At 38.4% G+C, this 23,169-nt stretch overlaps 1 protein-coding gene across 11 annotated transcripts in view; it reads right to left on the bottom strand.

Moving 5' to 3' along the window:
- Positions 1-23,169, bottom strand: part of ADGRL2 (adhesion G protein-coupled receptor L2) — a 128,291-nt gene that overhangs the window by 31,040 nt on the left and 74,082 nt on the right. For 4 of the 11 annotated variants that reach the window (XM_059821978.1, XM_059821979.1, XM_059821985.1 and 1 more), the window contains exons 3-9: positions 20,192-20,301; positions 15,468-15,479; positions 13,730-14,530; positions 5,640-5,936; positions 4,989-5,092; positions 3,961-4,146; positions 2,874-2,912 (exon numbers count right to left, since the gene is read on the bottom strand). In XM_059821978.1, coding sequence (XP_059677961.1) covers positions 2,874-2,912; positions 3,961-4,146; positions 4,989-5,092; positions 5,640-5,936; positions 13,730-14,530; positions 15,468-15,479; positions 20,192-20,301 — 1,549 coding nt within the window. Of the gene's footprint in view, positions 1-2,873; positions 2,913-3,960; positions 4,147-4,988; positions 5,093-5,639; positions 5,937-13,729; positions 14,531-15,467; positions 15,483-20,191; positions 20,302-23,169 lie in introns of all 11 variants that reach the window. The other 7 variants (XM_059821980.1, XM_059821987.1, XM_059821986.1 and 4 more) reach the window with 3 other exon arrangements.

The following is a 23,169-nucleotide window of genomic DNA, read 5'->3' on the forward strand; positions in this document are numbered from 1 at the left end:
TGATTGCCCTAGGCAGCTGGGGAAAATTTCCAACATTATCTGGTGACAATTAGAATACTTAACTGTCAGAATGATTTACTGTGATTTAATGGCACTAGAAAACTATTTTCAACACAAAAATATTTTCCATCCTCTCACTGGATTAGCATTAATAGAAGTGCAGTTAGCCACTAGCATTGTGTGGTCTCTTAAGTGGTAAACATGCAGATTTGACTCGTCTCGTGTCAGATATAAAGACAGTCTTATTAATGTGCTGAAAAATGTAAAAATAAATGCCAGAAGTTTTGCCTGAAGCTTTCATCTTAAAGTTAATGTCAAAATGTGTAACTTCTATTTAAATACTAACACCGAAATTGGCATTCTCCAGTTTAGGCTAAAGTGACAATAACACTGTTCTGGAAACTTAGCCCAAATCATGCAGCCATAGCACTATAAACTACTTGTCTATGATGAAGTGCCTTCTTTATTACAGGAGGCATGAAATGAAGCTGACTCGGTGGATATAAATTAGCCTGGGCCACTCTCACTCCCCTCCCTGTTCCTGTACCTGTTCATAGATACTTAAAAAGATTACTAACTCCCATTCCTGCACAAAGGTCAGTTAAAAAAGGAAATCAATAAAGCAAACAAGATGTCCACTGACTGTCCCTGTTATCAGTGAAGGCAAAACTGTAAAACTGAGTAAAGCTGCCATTTTAAAAAGTCTTTCTTGTAACAACTCTATCATCATGTTTTAAGGTTCATTAAGCTGCATATAAAGTAACAGTAAATAAGGAAGAAGAATTCAGCGACATGATTACATTATTTTTACAAAATAATCCAATCAATCAGAGTAATCAGTTAATCAATTGAAGGCAGGCTCTTACATTAATGCATAATGTAGCTGTGCATTGAGTATGCTGTGCATCGAGTATGCCATGCATTGCTGAAACACCCTGTTTACTCTGTCCCATTTACCTAGTCATAATGTGTCATTAAGCATATATATAATTTGTTTGATCAATTTAAAAGCATTGGGAATGGAAACAGAACACTTTGTCCAAACAGAAAGATGCTGGTCTGGAATACTACATTGTGCAAATAAACGAATAGGAAAAGTTGGTCAAGGCTATTGTCAGAGCAAGATTAATTAGCCTAATCCATTTTAATATCCTCTTTCTGTCCGCATTGTGAGCCACCACGACCTTCCTGGCAGGTGGAAGGTACTTCGAAGTGGCATTAAAGCCTTTTTTCTTTCACTAATGGGAGACAGAATAGTCAAAATGCTCGCACTGATACTGCTGCAGCCATTAACTAGAGTGGAACAGAAATTGGTCTGCAGAGGCCAGATTCATTAGTCACCAAGAAATACAGATTGGAGCCTCTAATCTGAGGTACAAATGAATCCTCTGTCACGAAGTGGGAACTTGCTTCATTTGCATAGTGTAAGTCAGCTTTTGATTTGTAATTTCAAGAGGGTTATTAGTCTTATCTAAGCAGAGAAGCCCATTTGAGACCTACAGAAAATGACACCAGTCGGAAATTAAGGTTGTGCTACAGTTTCTTGTGTATCTCCATATAGCGCTGACAGTATGCATTCATTAATATGAAATGCTTTTTATTTATTACGGGACAATCTAACTCTGCATTTTTCCTGTGGAAAATGACCACCTGCCCAGTAGTATCTCTAAGGCCTTCCCTCCTCTCAGACGGAGGCAAGCGGGCGGTGGGAGCACCACGTGGCCCCCGCGACGCAGCTGTCAGAGCAACCCCAGTGCTGCCCTTCTCACGTTCGTGTTTACTATTGAATATGAAGTATGAAAACTCAGTCTACTCAAACCATATCTGCTGGATTTCCCTTTACCATTAGAAAATATTTTCTAATAAAAAACTTCTCCAATTATTATTGTTTGAGAACTGAATATCTCTCCAGATCTTTGTCTCTTTTTGTCAAATTTTTGCATAACTGGACATCTCCCATCCACTTCCTGGGCTGCAGAATAAAAAGGCAGAAGCACCCTGTACAGAGAAATGGCTCTTCAGTAACAGTCTGGATTATTTTATTATGTTTCAAAGTATTTCAAAGTTCTTTTCAAAAGTCATTCTTACATTTTATCTCAGAGGGTACAAGTAAAAATCAGTATTTTAAAAGAAACTTTGAAACAACATGCAATAAAATTTTTCAGAGCCAGACATGATCTGTTCTGGGACTTTTTTCTGTTCCTCACAGGCGTGAGGTGGCATTACTGGTATTGTATGGTAGAGCGGCAGCTGGCCACTGCGGACAACCATTCTACAGCAGATGAAAATCAGGTAGCAATGTGTTACATGCCTTCCATATAGCCTGGTTAATGGGACACGTGCCACACATTTTACTAGTAAAGTTAGAGAAATATTTGTCTTAACATTTTATCCTGAAGTCACTGAACCTGGCCTTTGTAACAACTATTAAAACCGTAAGAAAAAGTGATATTACTAGATACAATAATACACAAAGAACAAAGCAGGCCATATAATGTACATTTTTCATGCAAGCAAATTAACTCTAAACAGTCTTTGATATAAAATACTACCAAGCTGAAGTAATTTCTGTTAAGTTGCCAGCTTTTTCCTCTACCCAAAGTTGTATTAAGAGAGAGATGTTACTTCCAATTCAGATAACCATTTCTGCTCTTTTAGTTTTGAACAAGTTGAGGTAAAAGAGGTATAAACTTTGACCTTTAATTTTTTTTTCTGAGTGTTATACCTGTGCAAAGCCAACATTTGTACAGTTGATATGGGGCACAATACACATTTATCAAAGACTGAAATACATAGGATCATGCAGCAAGATGATAAAGCGTGGCAGGTTGCTGAAGCAGGGAGAAAGCAGGGTGACAGCACAGGAGAGATACCTTAAGGTAAGCCCTGCATGTCTTCTCTCGTTTTTGGAGCTTTTTAGTAAGAAAAAAGAAAATCAGAAGTTAGACACATTCTGGAAAGCTTCAGAAATATAAAAAAATTAGTCTGGTGTTTCAAATCCCCAATTTGAACTATAGCCTGGACAATAATCTAGTTTCTGTCCAGCGACGAGTATAAAAAACATCACACAGGAAACGTTCTTCCCCAACCTTTATACAGGTGCCCAGATATCTTTGCCCAAATGGTGGGATTTGTGTGAAAAGGTCAAAGGAGAAAATCCCTGTGTGGGCACTTGATCTGTCTCTGGGAAAACTCTTCTACGGGCAGCTAGGGATTGTAAATAAAACTATTGCCAACATAACAAAGGAGTGCATGGAGCTCTTTCTCTAAAGGAGGCTGAAAAAATGTTTCGTTTGTAGCTAGACTAACTGACGCAAAGAAGACGCTGAGAAATACAGTGTTTCCTCTGAAAAAAAAAGAGGAATGGTAAAAACACTTGTGATTTGTATTTAAACCACAAAGACATATGTTTTCTCTGAAATGTTTCGCTGAACATCATTCTGGAGAAAACACTTATTCCTGATTTAGATATGCGTATTAAGGCATTTTTATAAAGATCAATTATAAGTGATGTTGGCATCTTTAAAAGGTTAAGAAAGTGCTATTATTCTGCAGGAAGTCAGGTGAAAATAAAGCCCTGCACCTATGCACAATCCCACTGATTTTATTACATGTTCAGGGTTAAAAGGATCACTGGATAAACACGCTGATTTGTTACAGAATTTCTGAGAGCTAATGCTCATTTCCCTCACACTAGTTATAAAGCATTCCAGATTTTAATAAGGGACACAGCTATGTATTTTAGGACCAGCCAGCTATTGTGAATTATATCTTATTCCCTAAAGAAGGTAATTGCAACTTTCCACTGAGTATTTACTGCTGTTTTCTCTTACATGTTTATTCCAGAACTATAAGCACGCAGGAACAAAGTATAGATTAATATTTCTGAAAGGGAAAAAAAATAAAAAAAACCAAGGGCAATGGTTATCCCAGCAGGAGGAGGTGACAGGAGATGTGTACCTTGTTATAACTCCTTCCTGCAGAGTCTTTTTCACTGGGCCGCAATTCCTGCAGCTGAGCATCCAAAATGTCCACAAGCTGCTCCATCAGCCTCACTGATGAACTAACATCGCCAGCGAAGACCGGTCCTTTGGTGTGTTTAGCCAGTTCGTTGGCCAGACTAGCAGCATTTTCTCCACTTCTGATCTGAAATGACAATTTATATTATCTCAGCAGGGGCCCTTGTTCTGCTTGCGGCTCCTAATTTCAATTCCCCATGTACCTTTGTTGTGGTGAAATAACCATTTGCACATACATTGAAATCTGCAACTAATTGAGACCAATAACGTTCTCTTTATCTCAGAAGATTAAAGGTTCTTAGATCCATGACACACAAAAGCAGTTCTTAACAGCCATCAAAACCAGAAATCAGACTGGGACTTTTGGGCTAGATCTTCTATTCATCCTCACTTTTATTTTACTGCCATTATCAGACAGTAAGAAATCTATTTGTTCATACTAGTGCTTGAGGCATTTGAAAGTCAAGTAGCCTGGTACTGACAACAAATTATCCAGTTTTCATAAACTTAGAAAATCTCAGTAGGGAGGGAAAACACAGGAATTGGCTCTGTGCTCTAATCATACTGTTATTAATGCACTCAGACAAAAATCTCTTTATTACAGTATAATTTTTCCTGAACCAAAAAAACCTTGCTGTATACTACAGTTTTTGCTGCGTGATTTACAATATTTGATTTATTAAGCAAATAGAGCTTTTGTTTTTTAAACACCAGCAAAGCTACTTTGCTTTAAATAGTGATGAAAACACGTAATCACAGGTTCAATACCAGAACTTAGAGGGAGACCAGACCAGAACACACATATGAACCCAACTGTTGGCCAATGCTTTGCACACGAAGTACACATAACTCCTTCTACTTTAAATGAACACAGAGTAATAAAGATGGTTTCAACAAACTGAATTATTAATGCTCAGAGTTAAAATCCTTAATCACCAGTGTACACCAGATTAAAAGGTTTCAACCAACCTTCTGAGCCAGCTGATTTACCCAGTGTGAGGTGCAGTTGCTAAGATCAGGGCCTTTGGGGTTCCACGTTCCCGTTAAGACCACGCAGAGATATGAGGCGGTTCCTACAACAGATGTAGAAAACTACAGTGAAATGGAAACCATTTTTCTGCATGCATTTAGGAAATTGGCTACACTGTGCTCCCAAGCAATGTTAAATTCTGAATGCCGCTAATGGCAGTAGTTGACAACAATTGACAAAAACATAAGGAAATAATGTAGATTACAAACAGCAATAAAAAAGTCTGTGAAAAGTACCAGACGTTTTCTGCAAACAAACAAAAAGCCCTTGATTTTTCCTGGAGCTCATCCAGAGGGGAGCTTATAATGAGAAAGGCAGCTGTAAGCATATTTCACAACAGTCCTCAAGCAAAGCCCTAAAATTTGACCTGGATTCTCAAAAGCGCATGCTCAAGGTAATTCTGCGGCTACGCTCAAATGCCGTTTGCAGATTAAAACTTGACCATTGCCTGTAGATACTGCATTCTCCAAGTAACAACAAAAAATCATGTGACAGACAGCTTGAGATTAAAAAAAAAATCACCATGAAAGAGTGGCATATTGCTTTTTAAATGTCTGCTTGAAATCAAGATATATTTTTTAAGGCAATACCTCGTGTTCCTTTGGGGCAAGGGCGTTCAACCATCATTCCTCTTTGTGTCTGAGGCCAGCTAATCCCCCTGGCCTCAGTCGGTTCACAGAATCTCTCTGGCAAAGGGAAAAAACTTGTCACAGGAGGAATTTTGGTTGTGGAAACGGGTGGTGGTGGCTTGGGTCCTCTGCTTCCTTCCTTTGTTCCTCCAGCTAATGTTGTGCTTACGGGACCTTTCTGGGATGTAGTGCTAGTGGTTGACACTGTGGTTTTGTATAGCTCTGCTGAAGAAGTTATTGTCACTGCTGTGGTAGGCACTGCACAGAGAAAATTAGAGTAATAATAAAGTAAATGACTTCAGAACTATAAAAAAAAAGTTCTCTACATGTTATTTTGTCGTTTTAAAGGATTCTCTGGTGTCTCCTTTCCTTTTTCTTAATATTACTCTTACTGCTATTCTGGGTGCTTAAGATACAACTTTGACCAATTTTTTTTTTTTACTCCCAGCTCATACCAGTATGATTTTTCAGCACATTCTCCAAATAATCTCTTCCATAATAAAAATTGATAGTTACATTTCTAAAGGCTGAAAGGCAGTACCAGTGAGTTATCAGTACATAACAAACACGCTCAAAGCAATTAAAGGTTACTTAATCACTTTGCAGAGGCAATAACTCAATAGACAGAATCATTTGAATCAGCGTGCCATAAACAATGCAGTCCAGCTTTAACAGCAAAGGCAGTGGGCTGTAACTAACGAGACTATTTTAAAAAAACAGACCCCAAAACTTCAAGTCACCCACTACACACCTTCGAGGAAAATAATTATGATAACATCTTCCTACCCAGCAGTCATTCTGCTTGAGAGAGCTGCAGCATGCCTGATTAGCTCCAAACAGAAGCAGCACCTAGCATGTACGTGGTGTTCTCATGTTTGAACATTTCAGGCCTTAACATCCTTTTTTGATAAAGCAGGTATGAAGACACAACTCATTCAAGCCAGTGGCAAATACCTAGTTTAATCTTTTATGAACCACTAGGATCGGCTCAGGCCAAATCACTTCTGCCTGGGACTCGCAGCTGCCCACTCCACTGACCCACGTCGGGAATGCATCGCTGGAGCTGCTGAGGTTCAGCCCGAGCTATGCCACGGTTTTGAGGCTTTGGAGAGATAATGCTAGTTAATGCTAGCGGAGATAACAGTCCCAAATTCCTGTTCATCACCTTCAAATGTATATTGAGCAACGGCTGAAACAATGCAAGTGAGCAATGTAACTGAAACAGTTATCAGTAATTATTTCCAAATCTTCATTAGTGTTCACAGTGCTTTATAGGCACATAAAAGCACAGATCCTTCTGCTGAGAATAAATAAGCTTATATCAAGTATTTTTTAAATCCTAACTGATACAGAAATGAACGAAGTTAATTTTAGGATTAACTTCAGTGGATAAAGTGGCTTTTTTCTTTCTTTTTTTCTTCTTCTGCTAGGCCCTTGAACTCTGACTTACTGGACAATGCATCTTCTCTAAATTAAATCATAAACAAAAAAACAAAAGAAGCACTACCTCACTTTCTTCCAGCAGATGTTTTTTAAGTTAGTGTTTTGAATAAGATTAACTTCCAGTAGTTTGGCAGATAACAAGTATTTCAAAATCCTTTTTCAATTATATTTCAGTTATAATATATTAGGACTCTCAAATATTAATTTATCTTTTTATTTTCATATGAATTTAGAGTGGCGTTTTTGAACATGACAATCTGTTTTTAAAGACTAAATGCAAAGATGTGCTTTTCATCCTTCTCTTGCTCACAAATGAGAGATTTCTTCAGAGGCTGTCTTCTCTTCAGTCTCATTCTTGGCTGCTTGAATACAGCCTGGGTAATTGTGCTGAACTCATGGCGTGGCCAGCTACTATGAAACCTATTGAAATCCCCGGATCTCTTCTGCAAGCGCTTGCCTGACATCTTGTGAAACTGCTGTAATTCTCTTTTGATTACAGTGCATCCAGCCTTCTAGTGCTTTCCCAATTAACATTTGTCAAAAGCGTTTGCAATCACTTGCAGAAGTGTCAGGCAATGCTTGCTGAATCAGGTCCTGGGGAACGGGGAACTGGTGGGGACGGAGAATGATGCAGGGGACAACCAATTATTACTATCCATCCCCTAACACACTGTACTAATTAGTACATATTTAATCACTGAAATCTGTATTAGCATTATTGCAATTACAACTCAAAACCTATAATGTTTAGGATAGCTTTGTCTCAGGAGCAAAATATCACTGTAAGAATTCATAACAACTCTCTGAAGTTCAGTAGTGAGGTAACAATTTTCAGAACATATTTTGTGCTGCACCCTGAGCTAAAATATCCTGCTATCATTACACAACTTTAGGTACAACGATTTTAATGCTATCCATTAAAATCAATTTCAAAGCACATCACCTATGATTCAAAAATGACCTGCCTAGCTTAGTAGTAGTATATACTTTATAATCTCACATTTCAGGAGAAAAACTTTAAACCACCTCTCTCACAAAACTGAAAAAAAAATACAGATAATTTCTAAGAGGATTTTCTCTTGAATTAGAAGTCAGTATATTTAAGAATGTACCAGGAAACAGTGCTGGAAGTCTGGGAAAGAAGGTGGTTGAAAAAATAAGAAACAACTGAACACATCACTTTAAGGAATACCTCTAGCTTTTAGAAGGCAGATCATTTTGGTTTTAATGACCTTTTGGGGAACTTAATCTGCAAGGCCATTCTCCTGAGCTGCAAGAAGACATACGATAGCTGCCACCACCTGATGTCTCTCATTCTGAAAACTGAGGGTGATGGCATCCGCCAGCTCCCATGCACTGTCTTGCAGAGCGCTTTACCAATGTAAGATAATGGCAGTGATGATTAATATGCCGCAACTAAGAAGAAGAACAAACTCTGTATCGAGGTTATTAACCTATTGTTCCAAGCAGCAGGAGTGAGCCTCTACAAGGCTGAAGATAACGCAATTTTCGTCCAATGCCAAAAAAGCCGCTTTTACAATGGGAGATTTTATTTTGGACTTTTTGACTAGGCTTGACATGCCGAGGAGAAAACCAAAACCTCTCCTGACTTCTTCCTTTTTTGTAAGAATAGGTGTGTCTCATTATTAGCTGAAGACAGTCTTCATAAAATTAAAAAAAAAAAAAAATAAGAAAAGAGCAATAGGAAGTAAATCCAAAGACTCAAGTTGAGGGTAATTAATTTACATTTGTTTCATGCGGTTCCTAACAGCTGATTTAAACAGTTATGCATACTATCTGTTTCTAAAAATGAAGACACCACTGGAGTAAAACTTAGCACCTGTTTAACAGTGTGATGTCTATAAAAAACATAACACAATTGCCTAGGACAGCAGGGGAATAATAACTTTGTTTCCCCACCTGATAGTGAAGAGTAGATTTAGAGAAGGCACACAAGCTATCTAGTATTCTTTGCTAACAGGTTTCTATTCTAAGCAGGCATAAAATAAGTTTTTAAAAAAACAAACCAAGCCACAACAAAAAAATCCCCACCCAAAATACAACTCTGACCTTAGATTTAAAATTGTGTTGAAATGCCCAGATGATGTGTCACTTCTGAAAATACTAATGGTTCCATTTTCATCTCCAGCATTTGGGTAATTTTAGAAATCAGCTGCATGGATTTTTCAGTGAAATGTATGCTCTCATAGGTTGGGTATTTCGATGTATTCAGACGTGTGAAAATCTATGTGCCTGCCTTCATTTTTGAAAGGTGTCATACACTGAGCTGCTGTGTAAAGCAATGGACATCAGAAACCTGTGCAAATCCAGATTTCCCTGCCTTCTGCTTATTACCGCTGTGTGCCTGTTTTCACGCTTCAGTGAATAGTAGGGAAGTCACTAAGACTCACCTAATTACCTATAGGTTCCAGCTATTATGCTAGCCAGTACTCTATTGACCCTGCCAAATCCCGTTTAGTTGAAAGCAAAAGGTTTACACAGCCATTTATAAATTTATACCCTGAAAACGATAACAAATATGCCACAAACTTAGCAAAATACCTATGACCAAGAAATGTCCTATCTAGACACATATATGCTATCTAGACAACTATTATGTTGCCTTTACTTGTACAATCACTCTTTAGTGATCTGTAGTGTATCAGATTCGATATACTACTAAAGATCTAATTTACTTAACAACTTGCTGCATGACTTCGTTGTAGATCCTTGGTGTTATAAAGACCTAGTTGCACTGGTTTCCTATTATTTCAAGCTCTTGGTGATAGTACTCTCTGAGTTTCTGTTCTGTCCACACTCATAACATCCATATTTTCCTGCAGTGATCCAATAAAACTTAATGATGGGTATGACGGTACAAAAGGGGAGACAACTTCAGTTTGAACAGTTTGCAGAGTTAGCACAAATTGGGATGAGTATAGGTGAAATCTCTCCCTAATGCACTAACACAGAACAAAAGGATTTATCTTTGTGTTACCAAGGAAACCTTACAATGTAATGCTCATATTCATATTTTAGGCAGAAAATTCCCTTCATTCTTCCTGATCTTTTAATTTAAAATTCCTTTAAAAATTCCTATTTCAGCAAGGATTCATTTGGTCCCTTGGATACCTTTAGAAAGAATGTAACAGGACATACCCACTAAATTTACCACGGACATAAAAACTCTGGTTTGTTTTGAATTTTTCATAGCGGCTTTTTGCAGGGCCTGATAGATTTTGTTTTATTTCTAAATTAAGGGTTTGATTTTTAAAAGTAATTTTTACACTCAACCTTAGAAAATGTGCTCTTCTGCAATATCTGAGTGGTACTTGTCGGCTGTAGCTTTGAAAACCATTTCTACATCTATGTACTATAATTCCCCTGAGAAGAGAGAAGAAAAAACAACACGTGGAGAATGAGGTTAAGGGCGGCGAGTTCTAAGGGCAGCAGACCCCATTGTCAGGGTAAAACATTAGCCTGGCTGCAGCATCCACAGTTTTAGAAATCTGAAGAGTTCTCCTGAAGATTAAGAAAATAAGTATATGGGGAGCACTAATATGGACAGTTGCAAGAGGAGAAAATGGTGTAGGTTTGCAGCAAGGGCAAGGTCAACATTAGGTTAATTATAGTGGTATTTCAGAGGTTTCAATAGGCAGATTTAAAAATGAAAGAAACAACAGAGAGAAAAAAGGCAGGTTAGGGGTCATGGATGAGTCCAAGATTTTGGCCCTGGGAGCAAATGTAAACCCTTGAGCTCAAAAGTGTGACTCAAACGTGACAAATTCACCTTTCATGTAGGAAGAAAGACTGTTGTTTTTGAAGCACTCGGTAGTTGGAAGTTATGGTGTAGACAAGAACTGATAGCCAAGACAGATAGATGGGGAAAAAAAGAACCAGCATGTGACTATATATCATTATTGCTCCCACGGCAACAGAGGGAACACAGATTGCTGAGTTTCCCACAACGGCCCCAAGTTAACCATTCGAAAAGAAAAGGCCACGACTTCCAATTTTGAGGCACTGACCTTGTGACACCATTAAATACTTGATATTAAAGTACCATTGCAAAAGACACTAAAAGAAGGTTCTTGCGTTAGGTGACTTAAAGAATGTTATCCTAACACCTATGTCTTTGAGTAGATGATTGAGAAACCTGAGTGAACCACCAAAAAAGCAAACCGAACCGGAAAAAAAGAAACACAAAAAAGCCCTTCATCAAATGTGCTGAAAACCTTATCTAACTCCATACGAGAGAAAAAAATCCAAATGTGTATTACGCATATAGATCCTTTAACTGTTCAACAGCAGAAGGATTGATCTTCAATTTATACAGACTTCATGCTGAAACAAAGAGGAATTGAGAATATAATACAAATAAAATGCAGAGTTAGAAACTGTACAGAATGTCTTCTTGGTTTTATAGCAGTACATCTCAAGGACAATCATATTAGATAATTTTTCCTTTAATTTAGTAGTCTAACTACAGGCAATTGGCTTAGGAAAAAGAGGAAATGAACTGAAACACATTCTTAGATCTGCTATGTACAGATCCACACAAAATTAAAATATTGGGTATTGGCTATTGGCTTTATACAAGGAAAAATACCATTTGTGAATATATGCATCACATGTTCAAATAAACCTAGTATCTTCATATGGTTTCTGTATTTTAAAAAGGCCATAATAAAAATCTATTTACTGATGTCATAATGCATTTAAAACTCAAACTCATAAACCACTCAAAAAATATTCCTTCTCTGTCTTCATGGGTGAACGGACAAAGAGCTCAGACGAGAGGCAAGCACCCTGCTGTGTGCCCTGGACCCCTTCTCGTCCAGGCCTGGGTGGAATAAGCCGTTTTTGCCCCCGCTGTGCATGCCAGCAAGGAACCCAGGAACATGAAGGGGTGCTGGTGGATGCGCAAATCTCTTTCTGATATTAGCTGGGATGTGGCCAGCACAGGTACTTAGGATCTTGGAGACTCTCTCATAATAAAAACATTACGAAATGTCTTACTGGAGACCTTTGGTGGTTTACTAAAGCAAAGGAAAGATTCCACAAAGCCTTTTCTTCCCTCCCTGCTCTTCCTTAACACTTTTCCCTCAATGCAACGATTTAAAAGATTCGCTTTTGCCACATTCATGGCAGCCGCCTGAACTGCGAAAGCTACTTAGAGCCTGCACCTCCATTTTCTCCTCTTACTATTAAAGCTTTGGAGCATTTAAAATGCATCTTCATCTCAGTTAAACCGAATGAAAAGTGACACGCATGAGAATGTATGAAAATGAAAGCTATAAATTTTTTCTAATTACATAGGTGGGTATGTCTCTGCTAAGAGCAGCCCCAAAGCCTCCCTGAGGAATGGACTAGCTTGACGTACAGAGAGCAAAGCTTCCCAGGATGGCTGCCCTCGCGGCTGGAGCTCAGTCCTCAAACACCCGGGACCTGCCTGAGCCAGGCCATGTCTTGCCAGCGAGGTCTGCAGGAGACAGATTGGACAGATCTTCACTTGGCTCTGGAGATCTCTAACGTATTGGTTCTAAACTGCCTTGTTCTGCTGCCTCCTACGTACCTAGGAAAAGCTGTATGTATGTTGATACAGCTGTGTGCACACTACGCAGTTTGCACTGCTGTGCATGAATCAGCTTTGCTGAAGCAGGATAGCTACTTTTCACATAGAGAAGCCATTATTACTACTTTTTTGAAGTAGAAAAAATGGCTGCTAAACATGCATACCAGTTAGATGAGAGAAGTGAAGTGTTACCTTCATTGCTAAAGCAGCTTATCAACATTCTGTTCCTTGCTGCATGCATCTCCTGCCAAGGAGCATTTCTCTTGGTATTTACTCTCCCCTGCAGATGTTACTATGTGGCTGTGCCTGTTCCTGTCATTTTTAAGGATTTCTGAGACCTAAAGAGCTCCGTTTTTCTTTCCTCTTTTGGCAGTTAGTGTCTTTCTTTTTAGGTAGTTGTTCTAACTTCAAGTGAGCTGAATTGCAATTGCAATAGACTTACCGAGAAGCCTGCTAAAAAGAGGTCAGATAATCTTGTGAAATCCAGCATTAGAAACCGTGAAAATAGGGCTGTGGAAAAATATTTATGCTTGGTATTGCACATTAACCCCATACATCTCCTCTGGGACCTCCCAGCAGACATCACTCTCAACTGCTGGTGCCAAGAAGTTAAAAGGTCTGCGTGTATGTTGTAATCAATTCAGAAGTCAGGTAACACTGAACGGAGGGGAACAGGCTACTGGCTCAGCGTGAATGAACTCAAACTTACTTTAGCTATAGAAAGTCAAACTGACCGATGGTACAAAGTAAATAAACAATTCCTCAACTCATTCTCACAGAAAAGCTAAACGCTTGTATAAAAAAAAAAGAAGAAAAGTACAAGCCTGTAAACCAAATAAAGTAATTCGCTCTCTTCACAGGTGCTGCAAATTGGCCTTGCACCAATGTAACGCTGTTCTGCTCAGCACAGTGCAGACGAACAATCCCTCCTCACCCTTCTGCCAAGAGCTAGGTCTAAGGCCAAAGATACCGTAACACAGTGATCTGAATGGAAGTACAAAGAGGCTAAAAATGAGAAAAAACAAATACTTACCTTGGGCAGGATCAGGTGGGCCAAACTCCAAAGAATACCGCAGAATGAAGTTGTTATTCCACACGTACAGCTGGTTGTCTCTGGGGTTGTAATCCACTGCAGCGATGTACTGGTACTGGTTGGGGAAAGGAATGTCCACGTGCTCGCCTCTGCTTAACCTGGTGTTGTAGATGTAATCGATGGCGTTCTTGCCGGTCTCACTCTCATTGTCCTGATACACCGACCGCACTACGTACAGGACACCGCATATCATGAAAGCATTGGATGCTGCCCGTTTGTCGTATGTCGTTTCCCACGTGGCTTCGAAACGCAGGGTGTAGGGGTTCAGCTGGCTAATTACTATCATCCCATTGTTTTGCTCCGTAGCATAAATTACCCATAAGCCATTTTCATCAACTGCCAAGTCAATATCAGTCTTTCCTCCCCATCGGTATGGAGAGGTGTCATGGTAATTCGCATAATTGATTATGGCCTCTCCACTCTTAATTCTAGTCCTCAAGTCGAATTTTACTATGTTCCTAGTTCTTTCCTTGTTAAAAAAGACAGCACCATCATAGACTACAAATCCAGTACCATCCACTCGATTTGGGAGTTTATACGTTGTCTGCTGGCGTCCGTTTTGGAAGTCCTCTAAAGAAGCATATTCTATCAACGTATCGGTGCGATACGGAGTCCATGGCATGAAGTATATTTTATCTGCAGCCTGGAGAGGATCTTTGCACCAAGCACCTGCTTTTTGTTCAGCTTCATATAAATACGGTGAGTCCACAATTGCTTTCAACGTCCCCGGGCAAACAAAAACTAACAGTCACAGAGAGAAGTAAGACAAGAATTACGTCAAATTAAGACTGTCTCATAATAAAAAGAAAAAAAAAAAAAAGAAAAAAAAAAGGTAGGTAAATCATAATGACTGTGTCAGGAAGAAAAAAAATCAATTTAATTGGCACTAAATTATACCTTATGTTATAATTAATGCAATTATCACCCTTTATCATCCACTTTTCTTAAAGTTACCATGTTCTTGCTGTACCAGTATGGAAAGTGGATGGGAACTGTTTTCACTAGTACAGACCAAGGCTCAATGGCATACACAGACAGCTGAAAATGTAGAGCTACTCTTGCATTTTCGTCTCAGACTTTTAGTGAGTACGCATTAACGCTCCAGAGCTTTTAACTGGTGTGCAGCAGTGCGCTAGGTCATTTCAGTCCAAAAAAAAATCACATCGACTTGTTTAGAACTTTAAGAAGTGGTGAGGCTGAAAAAGGAGGTGCCTCGATTAAAAATAAAGGAACAAAACAAATCATCAGGTATATAGAGAAAGCAATTAGGAGCAGAGAAAACAAAACACAACCAAAGCAATGAATGAAACAGACCAGGAAACCCTGTAACCATGGCATGCTATGGAGAGGGTTCTGGAAGCCAGGCAAGATGACACTTGATTAACAAGAATTTACCCAAGGGTGAGAGAAAGAGAGGGAAAGAAAGACAAAGAGAAAGGGAGAGAAAAAAGCAAGGGAGTCTTCCCTCCAGCCCAAGTATTTCAGACACTATACCCCGCCACCTACTTTAAGCAGCCAAGTCACTTTATTGCAAACAGTCGACTTCTTTATGAGGTGTACTTATGAGATCCTGCTGATTATCATAATATAAGAGTGTTGTGGGGAGGGGAAGGGAAGAGGTTAACATCCATAAGGCACATAACAAGGAGCTGGGGTTTGGACTGTATACGTTATTTACCTTTTTGCTCCACTTCTATTTTAAGCATCGGAAGAAAAATAAAAAAGTGCAAGGAAAAAAGAAAGAAGATTAACATAAATTGACTATTAATCTAAAGATTAAATTAGTAACAGACGCTAAATATAGGGAGAATAAGAACTGCACTATATTGGATAAAGAGAAACAGACAACAGGAAAACCTAGCAGGAGAGAGATTCTACGGTTACACAAATGAACATGGATCAATCATTTTAGTAGATTAAGGAGGCAATACAGATATGTTGGCATGTAGTTTCACTTAGTGAACCTGAATAAATAATGAATGACTTTACTAATGCATGCTATACATACTCTTTTTCTTCTCAAAGTATAATGCTATCAAGTTGGTTTTTAAGTGACACATTAATCTATCATATATGTGCAAGTGCACATATACATATTATATTAATTAGATAATTGTAAATGCAAAATGCAGTATATTAATTATATAGGTATGTATGTGTGCTTATTAAACCTTCCCCCATCTTTGCCCCAGACATCCCTGTGCTTTTCTTTCTTGTAACGAAAGCAGCTTGCATCCTTCAGCTCTCCTTAGGCTTTATTTTATTTTTTTTCCTGAATGTTAATCTTGAGAACTTTTGCCACTTCTTAGCCTATAACTGCAAAATCAGACTAGAAGGAATAAGCAAAACCATCTAGAAAAAAGATGCAAAAGCACAGTGAGCAAGAGGAAAAGAGAAGAAAAAATTAACATTTAGCTCATTCAGATATTTTCCAGCATCACCTATTAAGCCCAAAACAGCAAGCTAGTATGCAAGGACAGTCACACTAAGCGTTTAAAGGAAATATCCATCCTGCCACCGTACATGGAAAATATAAACCAAATCCGATTAACAAAGTTATATTACTATAGCAATTTTTCCCCAAGGAATTTTTAAGAAACATATTACAGGAAGACGTATAGCTGAAGTCCAGCTGGTAAATAGCTTTCCAATAATTATTTACAATAAAATCTATTTCATATACTCAGTAGCCTTTGAAGTACGCTCCCTTAGTTTCATAAAATGACCTGGAAAATGACAGATGTACCAATCTGTGTAACAGTAGCTGCTGATACCAAGGAAGTGTATCAAAACTATCTGCACAGCTATTACATTTTCAGTTATTATGGTATCACCCTGAAGAATGTATTTGCATGTTTCATGTAAAGTTTTGGGTTTTCAGTTTCATTTAAGAAAATTACATATGATTATTTTGAGGGAATTGTATTGGCTGTGCAGATCTAGTAGTTTCTTCAGGGAACAATTCCAAAACTTTATGGGGGAGTGAGAGGGGGTTTATATTCTCAAAAAGAGCAGTAGTTTTCCTAGCCTTTGTTGATTTATGCATCTTTAGGTAAAATACTTTTTTTTCCTGCAATTTGTAATTCTTGAGTTATCCAAGTAAACAGAAGATGTATTTATTCTGAGGTGAATTCCAGGGTTTCACGATCAGCGTTAATGACTTTCAGATGATTCTGTTTGTGAACTTTTATGCATGAGTTTATTCCTCGCCAAAGAGCAATATTGATATTGTACCTGCTTAGAATTAGTAATAGGAGAAGGGGGAGAAGATAGGGTAACTAAATCATTACTGGCATGTCTGCTCTGCGTGCATTGGTGTACAGCTGTACATTTCTCAGGGACAGATGGGCTTATTGAAATAAACAAATGCTGCAAAGTCCAATCAATACAGAGAGAGAGAGAATAAAATACTTTAAAACATCTTCTGTTGAATTCCTGAGTCCAAAAAAGGCTTAAAATAAAAATGCACAGATGTACAAAGTGGTACTTTTGATGTTCTTCTTCATAAAAGGGCTGACTTCTGTTACTCAGTCAAAGTGTCAACATACATTGTGCAGCATAATTGAGAGAAATGCCAAGTATGGTACTCTCAATTTCTTTGTAATTTAATCAGTAACACTCTTATTTTAGGACAAAGCAATGCCTATCAAATTTGTCTAGAATTTTAGTTTAGTTGGAGATCCAACTGAGTATTTCAATAGTTTTTTATTTGTTTTACTAAAGAGGATTAGAAAAACATCGGCAACAGGTCTACACTTTGAGATGCAAAAAAGGAAGCTTTTCATTAAGCGCTTTCTTAGGAGGGTGATGAATACAGAACCCAGAGAAAGCTCAGTCAAAGCAGCTATTTATTTCTGGAGGCCAGCAAGACATAGAGGAGCTCATAAACTGCATTTTGTACAAGGGTGACACCAACTCCAGTGTGTAAGAACTCCCAACTTTGACCACAAAACCTGGTATGATTGCTATTTGTAATCTCCCATGGACTGAAAGGTGCCACAGCAAATTTTGCAGTCTTGCAGTCACTGAAGATGAAGTCCAGAAAAAGTAAGAACCATAACTGAACTCTGGTTAGAAGTGCTGTGATCACTAAAAACCTCCCTTCCTAGACCCACAAAAGCCTATCCCACCTTCCTAGCAAGTCTCTTACACTGGGACAGCTGCTATTTGCAAACCTAATGATTTCAGTCATCCCGTATGTTTAGATATGGAGCACTGGAACAAGTAAGGGAGAAAAAAAATTAGGCTTGGTAACTGGAGTTTATCAGGCGTCCAAAAAAGAGACTTGGAAAAATACCGGGATAGACTCTGTGAGAGAGGGAAGAAAGATGGTCAACAATCAAAACGGCTACTGAAGCACAATGTGGTTTGAAACCAAACTTCAAAACCGATTTTAGTAACTGGCAACCTTTTTGATGACTGCTGGTAATGACAGGTGGTGCCTCTCACAGTTCTGGAATTATGCTTAGTGTCATCACTGTACGTGCTGCAGTTGACAAACTCCAAAACTTACAGACTTTGAAAGACAAGAAGTATCCAGAATCCTGAGTTATGATAGACACAGAATTACATAATTCAAAGGGTAGGCCAATGCAATTGACAGTAAACAAAAATAAACATTTTAAAAGTAGAATAACTACACGTTAGAGTACAGGGTAGGCCGCGCTGTGGCACTATACTTCTGAAAACTGGAAAAGAAAAGATTCCTGTAGATAGCAATACCCAATCAGTAGAACATATCCACACTCCTCTTCCTAAAACAGCATAAAAAATTGTGTTTGAACATTATTTGCATTACACTTTTTCTCTAAGAGCTAGCCTACTGGAACTGGAAACGTAACCTCTTGTCATTTGACTGACCTCATGGTTTGGAATCAGATGCACTGCCCTCTTTCTGAGAATTTGGGAATGAAAATAGCACAAAAGTAAAAGTGATCTTTGTGGAACAAAACTTTGGTTAGATTGGGGTAAGACATCACTCTCAAAAGTGGCACGAGAAGAATGGTTACAACAAGCCACTGGTACTACACACAGGAGGAATGGTACTAGGGATCACTGTATGCAGTAGGCTTCCAATCCTACAAATGGTACAGAAAAAAAATCAGCAAGCAACCATTTCACAATGACACAGGAGAAATGAAGAAAAAACAGATGATCTGTGTTTGGCCTTTAACAACAGTGAAGGTTCAATGTGGTGAAGCAGTACAGAGCAGTATTTCGGTTTAAGAAGTCTAAAGTCTAAAATTGTGCAGTAAACAGTATGGACAGTTTTGATATAGCTTTGCTTATGCCAGAACTCATTTCCCTCCTTTTTGGATATATACTGTCACCACAGTGTTTCTGCATCTCAGACTTGGCCTCCTTCCTGTACCAACAGAAAATATGACTTTGGTTAAGGATTACTGCAGATCAAGAAATTCACGCTTAATAACTTAAGGGAATGATCAGTGCACTGCTCAAATTCCACTGCAAACACAGCTATTTCTCTGCTGAGTTATGGGACGAGGGAGAAGTCACTGCAAAGAATGACCTTACAAGAAAGCAAAACCAGTTAAAAGTGTCGAACTTTTATAAACATGCATACATGTCAGTGAAAAAAATCATTAACTATTGCATGGAAATAAGAAGTACATCTAAAGCTACTGAATTCTGACATTAGAAAAGAGTATTGTACAAAACTGCTGAAGTAGCCATAACTTCAAATTTTTCTACCTCAGTATGATTTCAGTATTTACTTCGTTTTCAGTGAAAAATTCTCTTTTGGCAGCTGATTCAAGGCACAATCCATATTTTCTCTTTACGTTAGAAGTAAACATTTCTTTCTCACTCTTTTCCCCATTGTTTTTAAGAACCAAGCTTGAGCAACTTGTTAATGAATTATTCACTCTGAATCTGCCTTCACTTGTAATGTGCCCCTGAAGCACAACGCCCTCTCACAATGTCCCCCAACTGGGGCATTTACCTCGGCGTGCCACTGTTGGGCTTTGCTGTGCACCCAAAGTCACCACAACAGCAGGTAGCCTTTCAAGTAGATCATGATTAAAATTGAAGTCAATTCCTGCTTTAGAAGTCTGTGAGCCAAGCCAATTTGTCAGCAACTGGTAGTGGGCAAAAGTACAAATTTCTGTCTGGCCTATTGAATAGCTAATTCGAGTTTGTTTTCTGGAAAAACAGTAGCCTTAAAAGCCAAACACTTAAGAACACAGACAGACACTTGGCCAGCATCACACCATGGCTTCCTTCCACACTTTGTGAAGCTAATTGGAGGCCCTAGTCTGCAAGTGCTCTGCATGCATAATGGTCCGTGGGCCATAAACATATGCTTCTTTTCCATGTAACAGCACTCCAGCTTTAATTGTGAGGGCCAGAGGAAGTGAGCAAGAATAAAAAGATTATACTTACTGTAAGGAACACATTCATACTGAACTTCTAGATACTTGTATGTTCCAGGACAAGGATCAGGAAACACATCTGACCCAGTAACTACTATACACTGTGTTCGGTTGTTGCACCTGTAATAGGAAAAGAAAGCAAGCTAATTAATTTAAAACTACATTTAATTTGCAAGTTCATACTAAAGTACTATATGCAGTGCTAACTCTCTTCACACTTGGGCAGTCCAATCCATAAGACAACAAAGTTAATTAATAGTAGATCAGTCAAAGTCCATAAATAAGGCTTCAGGACAGTATTTCAGTTCAGGCTTCATACTTTTAAATTTGGAGATCGATGTTATCTCAAATGTCACTCGTTCCCACTGGTAGATATAGCTGTCCCAAATACGTACTGATTTGATACTACTGTTCAATAAAATCAAAGCAAAATGCAAAGATGATACAGAGTGAAAAAATGTGTAGTTTTGAATAATGTACAGTCACACAGATGAGCAATTCCTCCCATCTTTAGAGATACACATACTGCTGAATGGTTTAACATCTCAGAGAGGATTTTTTTGTGATTCAAGGAAATTATTTTGGTTGGAAGAGTTATTGTAGACAAAGAGCATTAGCATTTCCATTTTAATTATTTTAGGAGCAATTGGTGGACTCTAAGCCTCCTCTGTTAGGTTACAGGAAAAGGTAAAGAATGACCATCTGAGGAAATAAAAAAAACAGTTAAAAAGAAGAACTGCAAGAAAATTAATTAAAATGTATTTTGGAGGAGACTAAATACGTGTATCTGATTTGCTTAACAATGGAAGACTGCATTTTGATACAAAGAACTGTATTACAGTGCCTCTAACCATGAGGGTCTACTGAATTTAATGTTTCTTGAAGTTTTTTTTGTAATAATAATAAAGAGATTTCAGACTACTGTTCATTTTTCCAGGGAAAAAAGTTAGCTTGGAAGTTAAAAGTGGAAAAACAAACACCTAACCCTGAAGAGATGGTCAAAAGGTAATACAGAAAAAATAGTCAGAAGGAAGTAGAAGAAAAAAAAGAGGAGGTCAGGGAGTTTGGTTACTAAAAGAAAAAGAGCTTGGCTGATCTTCTCAGGGGTTAGTTTTGTTTGTCAGCAAACTGAATAACAGAAGTCTGAACTCAAGTAATAGTCTAGCCTTTGACTCCAGCTGTACATCAACTCCTCTGTTGCCCTACTCCTTCCCACACTCCCTTAATACCACATCCCAAGCTAAAATAATTTATCTTGTATCAATGGCTTTCCACAGCTGTACGTTGCCAACCGGTATAAGAATAATTCAAGCTACCTCATAAAGGGTAGAGCAAGCACATTCGAAGAACTCTGATATACATCAGTTTCCTTTTTATATACTAATCAAATGAGCACAGAGCTGGTCAGGACATACTGCACCTCTTGCTGAGCAAACTCAGGAACAACAACTCTTCTGACTTTATCAGTCAATTCTTTTTTTCTTTTTCCTTTTTTTAAAACTACTTATTTCTAGCCCCATAAGACTTATAATTGCAGAAATAATTGGAAATAGCCAGGGATTTCTGTATATACACACAACCACGGATACGCATAGATGGTGAGGAATTCACCTGTCACCTCTGTGCTGTTTGTGGCAGTGACTTTCCAGAGAGCACAGGCAGGTCCCTGTACAGCTATTACAGCACAGGTAATGCCACACCACTCCCAACAGCACTATTATTCAGTGCAACAGCTCGTGCATGCAGTATATTAGCAAGTCTGGAACGAGTATGATGCATCCAATGGCTTTCAGAGCCATGCCGAAGTGATGAAATGTGCACCCACCTTGCAGAGAAAATCACTGTGCTGAATCTGTATACTGAAAACATACAATACAGCCACTTTTTTGTACTCACATGAAGGTCAAAGTGCTGTTCTTGTGCGTGTTGTGTAGGAGGAGGCTGGAGAAGCAGAAGAAAGCAATATGGCCCAAAACCTCAAAGGTACCTCTGTTCTAAGCCCTGTACATGTTTTTTTTATGCCCCACACCTCAGGCCAGACTAACCAGTATGTGAAAACCTCGGAAGTAAGGTTTTGTAATTAATTTCTTTAAATTTCTTTCTGTTTCTTTAGTGAAAACCTTATGCTGAAGCCGAAATAATTCCTACAAAAAGACTCTGTGTAGTGCATCGTTCAGTAGAATGGCTTCCACAGCTTTGAGCTGTATGAAAATTTCATTTTACACTTGAATGAGCGGCAATTAAGAGAGAAATATTGATTTGTTACAAAATAAAACGGATACATACTGGGAGAAATTGCTTGAGAATGAAACTGATGAAGGTCATATTTAGCTGTGGAAAAAAAAGTTTTACGAGCAGTGTTTGTAGATCTTATGAAAAAGATGGACTCTTGTCTCCCTACAAAAAGTTGTTTTCTTCTCTTTCATTTTCCTCCAGTGAGACTCATAATGTTGCCATCAGAAGAACTTCAAGCTAGTTTGTACTGAAAGGATGTATAATAATAAGACAGAAGAAAATGCGTATTTTTTTCTTTGTACAGTAAGTGCCAGTGTCAAACTTCAGGCACTGAGTGGCATTTACAGGACGTTGTTGACCTTCTAAAAACTTTTGACTATTTCTTTATGCAAGACTTCACCTGCTGTGCATATGGTCATTTTTGCTCACCTTTGGCCAAAATGAAGGAGACCCCAATTCCAAACAAATGAGCTATGCCCACTGCTTCAGTACGCAGCAGTGCTACAAAGCACACCACTACCACCTCCCCAAGAAGTGCAATTCCTTGGATGACTGAATGAATAGAAGTATTTGTGCTCTAAGTCACAGCTTTTTACATTCACATCACTGGTTTTGCTGCATTGCTGGTTGCATTTTATAAAACATCGGTAATTTTCATATAAGGTTCTGATTTTCACACACTTCTAAGACTTCAAATTAAAGACACTTGATTAAGATATTCACATTTTAAAAAACGGAAATTTCAGGTAGCTA

The sequence above is a fragment of the Gavia stellata genome, chromosome 10, assembly GCF_030936135.1.
Source record: "Gavia stellata isolate bGavSte3 chromosome 10, bGavSte3.hap2, whole genome shotgun sequence".
Lineage (NCBI taxonomy): Eukaryota > Metazoa > Chordata > Aves > Gaviiformes > Gaviidae > Gavia > Gavia stellata.